Below are 16,148 nucleotides of genomic sequence, written 5' to 3'. Positions count from 1 at the left end.
AAACAAATTCAACTGACAACATAAAAAACCGACAAAAATATAATAAAGAATAAAAATCACACATAAAACACAGTAGAGTCGAATGTTGACACGACAGAGGACGGACGACAGACGACAGACAACAGACAATAGAGTAGGAAAATCACAAAAACTTACGCGGCTGCGGTAAGTTGTGCGGGCTGATCTACGGCAGTGACATTCAGTCAATGCCGAGTTTGTGCAGCGTGAAGTGCTCAATTTATGTATAAATAATTATTAAATTTTATTTAAAAAAATTCGCTTAAAATTGTTAAAATAGTTTAAAGAAATTAATTCTTTTTAAAAATTGACTGGAATTCTAAGAAGCTCAAAAATGGGCAACGTACAGACCAGGCAATTCGATGCCAGAGGCATGGCACATCGCCGAGGCAGTGAGTTGACACAATCCAAAAAAAAAATTTAATCTTTTATTCATTTCATATTTTAAAATAAATAATTTTAATAAATATTTAAAAAAAAAAAAAAAAAATTAAATAATTAATATGGCCTATGTTAAAAGGTATATCATGGAATTTTCGTTATCCAACCTCGAGACGCAAAGATCATCCCACTATGATGGTTTACAATTCGAAGCTAAGCATTGCCAATTGGTTGGATCTCTTGGACTTGCAACAATACGAAAGTATTAAAATTACTCAGTGCATAATTAAATTAATATTAAATTTTTAATATATTTCAATGACATATAGCAAATTTACAAATGTATAATCGAGTGGAAGATATATCAGAATTGAACGATAATGATCTCAAAAGATTAGGCATTCGTAGTGCTTCACATCGAAATAAGATGCTATCAAGTTTAGTTGGAGTTTTACAAGCTAAACGGAGACAATCGATGAACATTGAAGGTAAGTTAAGGAAATAATAATTTATTAATTTGTAATTTATTATTTATTAAATATAAATAACTAATTATTCTTAAATTAACTACAAACCTAATATGTTTATTAATAATTAAATATTTGATAGATATAGTCAAGCAATGAATTATATATATTGAACTGGCATATATTTAACTGGTCTTATTAACTCATAACTCAAAGTTGAACTAAAATAACACACTCATTTATATGAAGTTGAACTGTATATAATTTTTTCAGTCACGTGCATGATCAGTTTACCGATCAAAAAGTCTTCCCATATATCTTAGTTTTACAAATCTTAATTACTGACTTACCTGGTCTAACTAACTCACGCAAGGTTGGTTTAACTTAACACACTTATTAAGGTGACGTTGAACTGCATACGATTTTTTCAGTCATGCGCGTGATTAGTTCACCGGCCACAGAGTCTTCACATATATCTTAGTCTTCTTACTGCTACTTTAAATATCTTTTTCATTAGAGCACTTTCAATTACTTAACTGAATGACAGAAAAATTTACAAACCAATTCATACAAAAGCTTAAATTTTTTGAGATCAGTTATAGATCTGATCGATCCTAGCAATACTGGATATAAGTCCCTCAATGCTATTAGTTTTTAATCCACAGACTCAGAATAAATTGGTTTTTATTTAATTTTAAAAAAATTTGTGCTCAACATCAGCGACAGAGTCCTACCCATCTCAACCAGCAGCTTCTAAATACTATACACTCTTTAAATACTATACTAATCAGATCTTATTGAGGTTATAGTGATATTTTTATTTATACGTTGACTGATATCACTTCTCCAAATCTTCATTTGAATTTTTCAAATATCTATTTTTTAAAATATACATCTTATAAAACCTACTATCCATAATTAGTCAGGAATAAACTAGGGTTAAAATATTGATCCGTACCGTAGGTTAGGTTAGGTTAGGTTACTGGGGCCGTCCGAAGACTCACTTAGACCATGAGGTCCATTGTGATACCCTAAGAATTTGACACCTGTCCCTATAACCACTTGGTATTGGCTACAAAGCCATTGACACGAGCTATGGAAATAGAATCTAGCTCTCTTAATGAATAGAAAAAGTGCGACCCTAAGTAGGATAGTCTATGTCTTGCGAAGGCAGGACACTGTAGCAGAAGGTGTGTTGGTGATTCCTCTTCATCATCCTCCATGCAATGTCTACAATGTAAGGAGGTCCTGATGTTGAGCCTCACGGCATGTCCTCCCAACGGGCAGTGTCCCGTAATAATTCCCACTATCCTGGATAAATTTGCTCGGGATAGATTGATTAATTCCCCCGATCTTTTCTTACTTATTTTTGGCCAAAATTCCTTGGTTTTTATGCAGTTGGTTACTGTTGACCATCTTCTTTCAAACATTTGGTATGTCCATAATTTTATTCGGTGCCGACAAGAAGCAACTGGTATACCCACACTTCTTTTTCCAGAAGAATTTGTGCTGTCGTACCATGTCTTGCTAATTCATCTGCTATACAGTTACCTTGGATGTTCCTATGTCCAGGGACCCAAATAATTCGTATCCGAAAATATTCAGCCATCACCATAAGTGATGTAAGACAATTCAGTACTAACCTCGAGTTGAAGGTCGACGAGTTTAAGGATTTTATAGCTGCCTGGCTGTCAGTAAATATGTTTATAAATTTAACGGAGGAGACATTGTGTTTCAGCCAATCCGTACCGTAATTAATTAGCGATATTTTGTTCTATAAGTCACTATAAATATACTTAATATGATGTCCCTAGATAATAAGTATAAGGACTCAGAAGCCTTTGAATAGTTTTCTACTCGTAATCCAATATTCACAGAAGATTTAATTACTACCTTTTTTTTCATTTTCCTCTTGAATTTATCTATTCGAAATTTGTCTCTTTGCTGACAATTAAATAATTTAGAGAGTCAATTTCTTTGTAATTGTTGAAAAATGGGTAAAATATTATTATTGCATTTTTAATAATGAAGCCTATTGATTATTGTTGTGAACATTACTAATGTCACAGTTTTGATAATATAATCAGACACATATGTTATTTAAGGCATTTAATAACCAACATGTGTTTTTTATAAACATCTATTTTATAAGTCCGTATTACGAATAAATTCTTATTAAATTTGATTAGTAAGAATTACTAGTGGGTAAGTTTTAGTGGCGACTGAGCTTTCTCTTCTGTCCGGTGTTTTGTTAAGACAACTGAATATAAAATTCGAAGTATTAAAGCCAAACTACAAACTTAATAAATAAGATTATTTTTGAGAGTGTTATATTTGGGACATTCACCAAAATGATTATATCATAGGCTTCCACAGTCGAATATCTTAATATTACCAGGATTATGCATATACATAGAAAATGCTTAGCGGTTTATTGATTACTTTCCTTCTAACTAGCTTTTACGTTTCTACATTTAAAGGTTAGGTTAGGTTAGGTTATTAGAGCCGTCCAAAGAGGTACTTAGACCATTAGGTTTATTATGGTACCCTTAAGAATTTGACACCTGTCACTATAACCATTCAATACTGACCACAAGGCCATTGACACGAGCTAAGGAAATAGAATTAAGCTCTCTTACTGAATATTAAAAAAACGACCCTAAGTACGAGAGTCCATATCTTGTGAAAACAGGATACTGTAACAGAAGGTGTATAGGTGATTCTTTTTCGTTATTCTCTATGCAATATCTAAAGTGCAAGGAGGTCCTGATATTGAGCCTCACAGCACGTCCTCCCAACGGGCAGTGTCCTCTAATAAATCCCACTATCTTAGATAAATTTGCTCAGAATAGATTGATTAATTAATATCCCCTTAATTAATTAAGGGGATATTTAATTTTTATAAGAATAAGTCCCTACTATTCAATGTGTTATCAATATCTCACGTCCAGGAGTTTTCGTACCTTTGATTCTACCTCCACTTTATAGCATTTTCGTTGTCTATAAGTTGTAACTTGTCAATGTTAGTTTAACATGTATCTGTTATTATTAGAAAACAGTTTTTATCACGTTTTTAACTACATTTTAATGAAATTAGTGTTTATTTCTAAGCGGAGAATAGCTCTACAGTGCGCTAGCCAAATCATTTATTTTGCTGAGACTTCAGACTTTTTAATATTGTTACAGTCAGTGTTTTTTTTAAATATACTTTTGTTTTTTTAATTTTTAAAAGTTACTTAATTTAATTTAAAAGAAACTACTAACTCTTTATATTGCTCTTTTTTATTAGTATCAACTTTACCACGTACAACAACGAAGCGAAAAAATTCATGCCCACCAATGTATCTTTCTGACGTCGATAATTTTAAAGAGACAGGATATTCTCAAGGAAGTTGTGCAAGTTCCCGAAGTTCTCTAAAATCTGTGAAAAGTGGAGCAGAACTAAAACGCATAACTTGGAATGATAACAACGAAATGTAAGTGCATTGTATAAAAACCAAATAACGAAATTATGAAATGAAAAACCATCCCAACCCAACCTATCTATTAGTGTCGCTGACCTGTACGTTTTGATCAAATGTATTCATTAACACATATTCTCGAAGGTAAGGTTCCTTTAACAACAATTCCTTTCAAAGTAATCTCTAATATTATATTATATCTAATATTATATTTTTTTCTAAAAGAGCCGTTTATCCTGAGCTTTAAATCAGGCACTTTTTATGATATCTTTTCATTGCGCAAATAAACTTTCCTTTCCAGAGGTATGGATCTACAAGCATGTCCTAATCAAAGAATACGGAATAAGTTCTAAATATAGTTTAAGCAATTTGAAAAGTATTACCGACCACAAGATGCGCTTCTCAAAATATAAATTTCTAAACATTTCTAGCCAATTTTTTTGTATTCGGCTGTTTTGATAAACTTCTCCTGGTTTCTATTGTCTCTATTGTATCGTGCTAAAGCTTTGTTTCATTAATGACTACATATTGCGTAGAAACTTTTATTTAAGTTCTATTAAATATTTCTTTATATCAAAAGAACGAAAATAAATAAATTAAAGATCAAAAAAGATTTAAAACTTTAAATTCAAATCATTAAAATTTTTTACTTTCCCGACATTCTTATCCACCTTCAATATCTCTTGATAGATCATAAATAGTTATTTATGTATATGTCAGTTTCGAAAAACTTCTCTCCCATGATGGAACAGATTCACAATTCATGAGCACGAATTAAACGTCTTGCGAGAGTGTTCAAAGATAGCTTAGGAAGATCTATTTAGCTAAGCAGTTCAATATAGTTAAATAGAGGTTTTTAGACTAAATACCAATATCCAGTACACGGTTTTGTGGAGACAAATAAGAGTTACATTTATTTGCCTTCTAAACTTTGTTATTTGTTTAAAAATTTCTTTTACCAGATTAATCACAGTTCATTATAGAAGAGAATTATATCAATAGCTTTTAATCTCTTCGCGATAACAGGCTCTTGGGTTGATCAGCACCAAATATGTTATTACTTTTTTAATCACTTTTTTATTATGATTTTTATTAATATAAAATTAGAGTTTTGGTATGAAAATAGTAAATATACTCTAACATCTCTTTACTGTTTCTGTTTTGAAGACTTATTCTTACATCTTTAAATTATTCCGTATTATTCTTCCTCTAAATTTTATTCTTCTGTTTACTGAAATTTTATATTAAACTGATTTTAAAAGTACCTGTTTATTTGCAAGGTCCAATAAGTATCAAGCCTTTTTGTGCAGAAATAATCATAAGGAATTAGACTTATAAAGAAAGTCACCGCGTTCTTAATAATTAACCCTTTAGTTTACAAATACTGCTATGCTAGAATAACATCTTAAAAAGCATAAGAATCTTTTTTCCATTACTCTAGTGTTCAAAGAGTCGACGAATCATTGATTGAACAGGAGAGAGAGTATGTTAAAAAATGTGAATCTACAAAAATAGATGCATTGAAGATATTTTAAATGAATTATTTTAATCTATGACCTACTGTGAGAGAGTGTTCAATCGTACTCTACACTGAAAGTATATAATCTTCTTTTTCTTAATTCCTTTATCTTCTTGTGGAGCATAGGACGTCAGTTATATATTTCCATCTCGTCCGATTGCTTGCGATAGATTTTATTACATTTCACGATTTCCCCGTTGCTAAAATCGATTCACTTGCGAGCCATGTTTCGCAACCGAGCACTGGAGCACTGGAATAATCTTCGTTTTTAAAATTCTGAGTTTTGGTGTATATTGTTAATATCGTTGAGCATCAAACTTTTCTTAATTGAGTGTATGTGCTTTTTGCTTTATTTACAAAATATGGTTTATATTATTTATTTAAATATTTCATGAAATTTAAATTGAACTAAAATGTATCTTTTACGTATAGGAGACCACTATCTTAGATGCTTTGTAAACTTCTATGAACTATGGTTCCCTGTCCTTGTTATTCATGAATTCTTTTTAACTATGCTGAGTATTTTGATTACGAGATCTGATTTGAATGAACAGTATCTACTATGGACTATGGCACTCTGTCCTGTTATTTCTGAATTATTCTTAATCATGCTAAGTATTTTGATTATGAGATCTGATTTGAATGAACAGTACCTACAGAAGGCTGTCATTTTGACTCATACCCATAGAGCTGTAACACTGATTTGACCCTAAGACGATTTTATTATGAACTCAAGTTAAAGTTGCATATTTCATTTATGTCACTCAGTTGATATGATATATCCTGTCTATAGATTTCTTGAGAATTCTGTACCAAGTTTTTTTAGTTAATCTTGAAGGTGGACCAAAATTAAAAGGAATAAGTGCGTTCACATCAAGTAGTCTGAGGAGTATGTTTAAAAACTTTAATCAAAAGAAAATTGTTCGTAGTGAACATACCTTAAATGTGTGGAATTATAAATCCAACAAAACAAAAATAGAGAAATTGCGCATGACTGGAAAAATTTCCCCCATTCAAACAGGATAATACAGGGCCAAAATATATTCTTTATAATAAATATATATGTATACATATATATGTATATATAAGAATGTAGTCGTATATTAAGAAAAACAATGAAGGAAATAAATGAAAAGAAAAAATAGAATCCAATAAAGAAAACACAAAAGAGTAACTGATATCGTGGATAGAGGGTTGAATATGCAGCAGTGCATGCGGTAAATGACAGCAGGATTCCATTCCGCTCATAAGGACGGACCGTGAAATGCGCTCACCAATATTAGGGGAGTGTGTCGCGCTAAAAATTTCAGCAACTGCAGACGGAAAATGCATGCTGCCGTGAGCATTTCATGTTAGGCGCGTTATTATAGACGTTAACGTTACGTTTTGAAACCGTACGAACTGTTCACGTTGACAAGAGAGAGCGGAGTGACAGGCAAAATTTTGTTTTTCACTTTCTTTTGGGCTGGGCAGGACTGGGCTAGTCCGTGCGTTTATCAAGCAGCAAATAATTATTTTGATATATTTTGATATAAAAGTCAAATTGCATTAAAATCAAGTTAAAATGTGTTCTTAATAAAAAACAAATAAAATAAAATAAATTGAGAATTCAATGTTATAAAATTAATACCTAAGGTGTGTACTTTAACATAAGTTTGCAAAATATAAGAGACAAAATCGTTTTTGATTTTTTATTGTATCTTCAAAATTGTTGAGTTAACAATTGAAATAAAAAATTATTAATAAAAGAAACAAAAAGTTATATTTAAAAACGCATTAATTTATTTAAAACAAAACAGTTATTGACACCACAACGTGAGACAAGGGGTTGAATCCTAAGTAAATGAGATTAAAGTGATACCCAAGTGATATTTGATTGTTGTTTATATATATAAAATTTAATAGAAGTTATTTAATTCTAAAGTAATAATAATATAATAATTCTAAAATAAAATAATTAATTTCATCGTTTAACCTGTATTTCTATTAGATATGAAATATTAAGACCAGCCTCAAGTATTTCAAGAAGAACATCAACTGCCAGTAGTGCTGCCAATCTAAACAAAATCAACGAAAACCTCAATTTAAATAGTTGTAACATCAATTGCAATATGGATAGTAATACTGGATCTACTACGGAACCAACAAGCCTTACCACCACTAACGAACAGCAAGAAGCTATAGCACTTAAGAAAGCCTTAGAGTGGGAACTCAGTTTAGATTCAAGAGACTTAAAATCGCATGCCTGGTATCATGGACCGTTACCACGACAGCGTGCCGAAGAGATAGTACAATCTGAAGGAGATTTTCTTATAAGAGATTGTGCGTCTCAACCTGATAATTATGTGTTAACATGCCGCACAAAAACTTCCGTACTACATTTTGTTATAAATAAGGTAAGCACAATTGATTATATCTATTAATTAAATATATGTATTATGTATTAATTAAATTTTAATTAACAAGAAAATTTCATTAGGAAAAGTGTGCTTTCAGTATTATTAATATCGTATATTCTCTTAGGTATTTCAGAATATCATCTTGAGATTTGCAAAGTGCTAAAATATTAATTTTCAAATATAAATTAACAAACCTTACACAATTTTATTTATTGTTTTTGAAACATTAATTTTTAAACCTAACTCCATAATTTTTCTAGATCTTTGTAATTCAGAGAACAACGCGTTGAGAAAAATAATTAATAATTATATATTTTATTAATTTTATTTTTTTCCCGCATCACAAAAATCACACAAAAGGTTAAAGTTAAGTGAACATTAGTCATCCTAATAAGTACAAAACTTGTGAATTATTCACTTAATTATACCCAGATTTTTTAATTTTTAACACCCTACGAACATAGACCATACAGGCGATAAACATATTGTAGTATATTGTTATGATGTTTGAAATGGAACGAAGGAAACTTTAAACACAACAGTATTTTCACGAATTTTTGACTATTATCTGCAGTTCAGTCTTTCGAAATGCATTTGGGTTATAGTGCACAGCTGCAATAGCCTGCTTTTTTTTTACCAGGTGCTATAGTGTTACCTGTCATAAGTCGCTCTAGATTATGATTGTAGTATCTGTGATTAATATATTCCTTTTTCCAACATATGACTTAATTCCCTTTCATCAGTGGCAATAGCTAGCAGTATATTATATATATTGATATTCAGATATTCAGATGTCTGAGTTGGTGAATCAGCACCTTTACTCTATTTTATCTGTGGACAGTTTTAAGTCACACTAAATACGGGGCTTTACGGGGCTTTATAATATGATGGACCTGATGTCTTTGTATCTGCCTGTGTTTATCAAATTTCGCTGTATTTTTAGGATACTGAGAGTTGGATTATTGTGACTGTCAATTGTATTGAATAGTTTCAGAGCACGATCTTTAATGTATTTTTCAACTGAATCCACTCTCAGATCTCTGTGGATATCAGCTCCTCTTACATACCATGGGGCGTTGACCAGTTTTCTTAAGGCAATATTTTGCCCTCTTTGAAGAATTTTTAAAGTTGAGCTTGGCGCTTGGCATTTTGTTAATTCTAGTTAGGAGTTTCTAACATAGCAATCTTAAACTCTATATTCTATGAGTATTGAAACCAACTTTACAACATCATCATATAAAATTAATCCATTAAAACATGTAATTGTATCCAACTTCAAGTTTATATCATAGGCATCATAGGCATAGGTAATGCAACCTAATAAGATCTTATGTTGAAAGTAAGCCCCTATGCTTTGTTCATTAAGCCTAATAGTTTTCCCACGACTAGACAGTAAAAACGACATTCTATCATTACAGAGAATGAATTATCTTTTATAACTTACTGATGACACAGATATCCTGTGTGCCGTCATTAATTGCATTTAAGGACACTCGTATGGTATCACTAGGCTAAAAAATAGCGCAGATACCAAGAAAATGCGTTGAAAAGGTGGAGGTCTGGACACAGATCGAAAATCACAAAAATATGGCTTTAAATGCCAACATAAAAGAAACATATTCGTAGTAATGCGAAATTGGTTCCCTTTGGGGAATAAGTCTTGCTGAAGAGAGGGTGTTATACTCCGTTTACTACATATTAATGTTATGGAGTCGGGCACACCATTCCGATGACGGTCGGTTTGATGGTGCATAAAACATTCCACGTCCTCAACACAAAAAGAAAAAAAAATATCGTATCAGTGCTGTGTATGAGTGGTATCGGTCATTTCTATGTAACCCATTTTGTTTTAAAATTTGGATTATGATTAATTTTTTTTTATTGTTCAAAAAATATATAATTTTTAATAGAAGAAGTGTATTTCTATATTGATTATAATGTCCCAATCTTTATATGGATTAAAATATTGTTATTTTAAAAGACACCAAAATTGAACAGTAGACATTTGTATTCGAGAACAAAAGTTGAAATATATTTCGTTTAGATATTTTTTATTTCATATAGAATCACCTCGACATCCAATTCAAGGGTCAGAGTAAGATTGACAATCCAAATAAATGTAACTCTCAGTTGATAGTAGCAAGCAAATAGAATAGATAATTTGTAGAAAACTATCAAAACGAGGACACTTTGGATATTTCATATATAACATCATTATATAGTTTGAAGAGTCGTCTTCTAAAATTGTTTTGAATATATTTTTCTCCTGACTTAAAGACGTTGGGTTTATGTGAAACTTGCTTCACAGCCCCGCCACCTTCTTTCTTTTAACTATGAAAGTGGAGACTGAACAATCTTGGGGTTGTTATATAGCATTCAATTAACTCTTTTGTCAATTCTAATTTTTATGTAGTCAAGACAGAATATATATATATTCACTTAAAATACAAATTTTTTTTTGTGACTTTAAATAGAGCATAATATTCTAATTCTGCATACTAAATTTCAGATCCTTTTGCAACCAGAAACAGTTTATGAACGTGTACAATTTCAATTTGAGGAAGATGCATTCGATGCTGTTCCTGACCTCATCACGTTTTATGTTGGTTCTGGTAGGTAGAGTTAAATTTCATTTTTATATCTATATGGTATTTCTTATAAATATAGTGTTTTCATTATAAATTTTTAGGTAAGCCCATTTCGGCAGCATCAGGTGCACGTATACAATTTCCATGTAATCGTACATATCCGCTCTCATTTTATGGCCACAAAATAGTTGGAAACCAATTGCACACACAAATGTTAGCAGGCATTCGGGGGACAAGTCCACTAAACTCACCACTTAGCAATAACAGTAGCTTCCGGTTTGGTACAACAGCCGTACAACAAATGCAACAACAGCAGGGACAACAGCACCAACAAACTAATAGTCCAATGTCTTCGCCTCCACGCGTTAAACGTGATATACCACCGCGCTTACCCTCGAAGAAGCAACGTTCACAAAGTCTCACACCGGCTCAAGCCATGGTTGTGTCGAATATGAAGCATTGTGATAGTGGTGATGAGAGCAATAATGGTGATGCCATAATAAATGGTAATAGTGTTAGCTTTAAAGGCGTACGCCGTTTTAGTAACTTCGAGAAGTGTAACAGTCTTGGTGGGTCACCAAGTGAACAACAATTGCAAACCGCACATTTAGAACATATAATGTCACACAATAAAATTCACAGTAATGGCTTCCAAACTATAGCACGTTGTTCGGCAAGTGAGATAGTGGACCATGTTAAGTTCACCACTCATTCACTGCCACGACCTGCGACAAACTCTTTTCGTACGAATACGACACGCATATCTGGTTTAGCACGTGACTTTAGCACTGAGTCTAGTTCCAGTTTAAACACCAGCTTAGACGGTAAACAAATTCCAGAGTTACCAGAAAAAGCACCAAGTCCGCCTCCAAAACCAAATCGTGTACCGCCGACTTTGCCACGCAAAGAAAAAGATATAATAACACTGGAACAACAACAAAATTCTTTGCATCGAGCAGCTGCAGCAGCAGCTGCCGCTGCTGTTTACCAGGCAAGCGGTTCAGATTCAGGCAACGGCTCAGGGGATTCAGTACAAAGTTCGATACCGGGTGATATGAGCGAATTTACGTTACACCGTGGAGTTATTATTAAAAATCCACGCTTTATGAGTAACTCTGCGTCTTCTGCAACACTAAAAAGTCTAACCGAATTCGACGCTGCTGCGGCGGAAGATCAATTATTTACTTTGGAAATACCCAAATTTAAGCCTGTAAGTTATATATGCGATTTAGGTCAATTAATATAAAATATGTAAAAAGATATCGTAAACAAAGTAATGAAATGTAATTGATGTCGAAAATTATTTTTACAGGTTTCGAAATTTGATATTGAAAATTTCAGCACATTGCTGCTACCATCTGTGGACAATAAGCCATTAGATGGAGATGCGTTAAGCACATTCAAAATGATGCTATTAGAGACTGGCCCCAAAATGATAGCAGAACACATAACACGCATTGACATAAGTTTGCTACTCGAAGAGCTGCCTGAAGAGGATGAGAATTACGAGCATAATGTATTAGATTGCTGTGGTCTAGAAATGCTAACTCTACCACAGGGTAAGGTCTTCCGACACGACCTCATTGAGCGTACACAATGTATTAAGCTAATGGTAGCTGTAACAATACTTACATGTCAAACTGATTTGGATCGTGCTGAAATATTAAGTAAGTGGATACAAATTGCTGTTGAAACAAAAACAGCCCTAGGTAACCTATTCGGATTTTGTGCCATAATGTTAGGATTGTGCATGCAACAGGTAAGTTGTTTTCCTTCAAGCTATTAGTGGTCTTTAATGTTTATGATAAATATTAAAAATTTATGAAGATACAAAAACTGGATCAAGCATGGCATATTTTACGTCAAAAGTACACAGATAGTGCATTTACATTCGAGGCGAAACTGCGACCAACTTTAATAAGCATGAATGAATGTTCTAACCCACAAGCACCAAATACCACCGTTCCACACGTACTTCTCTATGCTTTACTCAAAGATCGGCAAGTAATCGATATACTAAATATTAATAGCACGATTGAGAGGTCGTCTTTGTACATGACCTGCATTACATCTTGGGAGAATAAAGCTGATGATTTTGGCATGTCTATTAATTTTCTTCATTTGGATTCAGCTCGAAATTTTTTAGCGAACCTGACACTCTTTCGAAAAAATGCTAAAATTGTACTAGAGGAATCCAATTCACGTTTGGATGAACTACTTAGTGATGCGTTTAGGTAAGTATTGATGACGAATAGTGTAAATATATATTGAATATTTCTTAATAATTGCCGTACGTTGACTAAATTAAGACTATAACAATTAGTGCTAGTACCCATTATTATTATTAAAACTTTTGTCGTAAAGTTTCCCTACAATCGGTACTACGGCCAGAAGAGTTCTATTGTACCAAATTCACATTTAATTGTACAAAATCCTTTTAAACTTTGTGAACAAAGTCCAGAACTAAATTTGGAGAAGAGCTCTTAATCTGTTCTGGTGACAGAATTTCCATATGAAATAAGTTTCTTCTGTGCGTTGTCAAAGCTTGACAATTACGAAGAATGTATATTCTTCGTATACATTCCTCATCTACGAGCCATTCTACATTCCGAATTAGCAGATAATCGAAGTGCAAACTCTTTTAAGTGATGACTCATCGATAGCCAGTTTTTGTATTTTATAGAAGAAAGTTCGACTAAAAGTGGTATTTTGTAAAAATCAGTCATCTTAAAGAAATACCCATTCAAGAGATGTATAGGTTGAGAGAATATTCATCACATATATACGACTTTAATTTTGAATACTTTTTGTTTACAGATATTACATTGCTTTTTTTATAGAAAACATGCTCCTATATTCCAAACTCAATAGGCATATTTGTCTTATTTATCATATAAATCTCACCCACATATGTATATGTTTTTGATATTTCTCATGTTTACTATAGCCACCTGTAAAATTACAAAAGCTCATTAATATGATCAATTTTGAAATAAGCAAATATATAAATATGCAGAATAATGAAGCAGGATAATTTTCCAAAGTTTAATAGGTGTAAAACGAAGCATTACATTAAAAATTACAGGACACTACCAAACAATATAACTACACTGCATATTCGTCTTAATACTTAGACAGAATGGAATCGACATGAATGAAACATGTGAAAAGGGTGCGGTAAATTTACTCATATGATCCAAATCATTCAGTAGACAAATTACTTGTGAGACTATATCCGTACTTAAAAATATTTAATATAAATTCTTTGATAAGGCATAAGTGAGAATTTCAAATACCTGAAGTAATTCAAGAACCCAATTACCGACAATATCAAAATAATGTAAATGTTTCTCAATATAAAGAGATCAAGTTTCTTAAACGGAAATTTTCTTGTTGACTATAGTCTTTCGAGAATGGGGCTAATGGACATCAACACCTATAGAATATATGAAAGAAATAGGTCCAGAATCTTCCTTTTGTCTGAGATTTTAAAGCAAGAAATATTATTAGCTTTGTCAAACAACTTAAATTGTGTAACCCTTTTTAGGTCTATATAGATTTTTTAAACCACAAAAACCTATTTTCTCTACTAATAATAATATATTACTGTTTAAAATTAGTGCACACTTTGTTCCTTATGTATACATACATACCATACCTAGTTAAAGTTCCAGACTTGTAATAAATCATTGCAATGGTTTATACACTCTTTGACATGTGATTAATAAAAATAAAAAAAATACAATATATATGCACTGATATTGCCTTTTAAATAATATTGTTTCAATTGTTTTTTTTTTAGAACCGAGTTCCACGTCAAATTCCTTTGGGGTAGCAAAGGGGCTTTAGCGGCGTCAGAAGACCGTCACTCCAAACTAGAAAAGGTGCTATCATTAATGGCTGATAAGTTCTGTAACGTCGATGGTAATACAGCAGCAGCATAAACATCCTTCAGTTATGTAAATAGAAAAAATTAATTCCATTTTTATATATGCAAAAAAGAAACCAAATCCATTAGTAATATTACGCATTAAGAAAGATCTACAATATAAATAACTACAATAAATCAAGTATAAATTTATACATGATATGAATTTATATATATAGTATATACATATACAGCAAAAATCAAAAGATCTATTAAGGACCCAGTATGATTTTGTAAACTATTTTTATTTAATTTTTAATTTGAAGATATTTTGTTATACACATATAAATATATATTGTACTTATATAAAAACTATTCAACCAAAAAAATACATAGGATCTTAAGTTTGTTCGCTAGTTTATCAAACACACCTATTTATAAATAATTAATGAGTTATTTAATATATTAAAGTAAATACATATGATATACATATATATTTATATTACATACATTACGATTATATTATATCTACAACTGTATACGATGCAGTAAATAAGTTAGCATTATTTTAGTTTTATTATTCTGTCTCCAGAGCAGAACGTGATTGAAATTATACGTATAAACTAATATGTAGTCTCTTCAGTTCGATTAAAACTATTTTATTTATATCTTATTTATTAAGTATAATTTATTTTGTCTTCAATTTTGTTTAAGTTTATAAATATGACATTGTCTAAATGTATATTGTCTATATATTATTAAATTATCCATTGCTTTACAGGACACCAAAGAAAATTTTATAATATTATCTAATGTTCTTGCAAAGCTATTCTATCTGTCAAATAAATAATTACCACTGTAAATGTAGTTTCAGTTTAGTTTATTTTAATCTGATATGGTTGTTTAAAGCCCAACCATTAAAAATCAAATATATCCAGAGGTTACTTGGTGACTGCTTAATGACTTTTTGTTCCTTTTAAAGTACAAAAATGTTAGCTTTATGAAGAGGCAGGTAATTTGGTAATTATTAATAATTAATAAATATCGCTAAATAATAATTTTGTTTGAAAATCGGAGAGTGAAAAGAGAGAGATTAAGAAACAATAATAGAAAAAGAGATAATGTGTTAACAAAAGTGCGACGTAAAAGTACCCCATGACTTCGCTCTTCTTTTGTATATATTATATTTCTCTATCTTTTTATAATTATTTTGCGTTGAAAAATTGCATATAAAAACCAACTTTTTATCTTTCTTTGTCAGCTTGCAATTTACCGATCAAGTTAAGATTGGACACCATTAAACTAATCTCTACGAAAGCCGATGTTCTAAGATCTCTGAGTAACTTATAACAAAATCATACGTGATACTTCTTTCCTTATTTTTATTATAGGGAATTATAAAACGTCTATTTTTACCAGCATTGCAATTACTTAAGCATAGAGATTT

The 16,148-nt window shown here is 31.5% G+C and overlaps 1 protein-coding gene across 2 annotated transcripts; it reads left to right on the top strand.

The window, feature by feature from the left end:
* The first annotated feature begins 321 nt into the window (after positions 1-321).
* Positions 322-14,975, top strand: LOC119661899 (breast cancer anti-estrogen resistance protein 3 homolog). Of its 2 annotated transcripts, XM_038071408.1 has the most exons (10): positions 322-410; positions 539-661; positions 729-887; positions 4,156-4,342; positions 7,837-8,242; positions 10,755-10,857; positions 10,935-12,043; positions 12,146-12,592; positions 12,661-13,067; positions 14,636-14,975. In XM_038071408.1, the coding sequence occupies exons 1-10, from the start codon at positions 353-355 to the stop codon at positions 14,775-14,777; spliced, it is 3,141 nt and encodes a 1,046-aa protein (XP_037927336.1). In that variant the 5' UTR covers positions 322-352; the 3' UTR covers positions 14,778-14,975. The 2 variants fall into 2 exon arrangements, with proteins under 2 accessions (XP_037927336.1, XP_037927337.1); XM_038071409.1 differs by lacking the exons at positions 322-410; positions 539-661; positions 729-887; positions 4,156-4,342 and adding an exon at positions 7,442-7,481.
* Positions 14,976-16,148: the final 1,173 nt, after the last annotated feature.

Source organism: Teleopsis dalmanni, chromosome X, assembly GCF_002237135.1.
Source record: "Teleopsis dalmanni isolate 2A chromosome X, ASM223713v2, whole genome shotgun sequence".
Lineage (NCBI taxonomy): Eukaryota > Metazoa > Arthropoda > Insecta > Diptera > Diopsidae > Teleopsis > Teleopsis dalmanni.
This window is presented reverse-complemented; position numbering and strand designations above follow the sequence as displayed.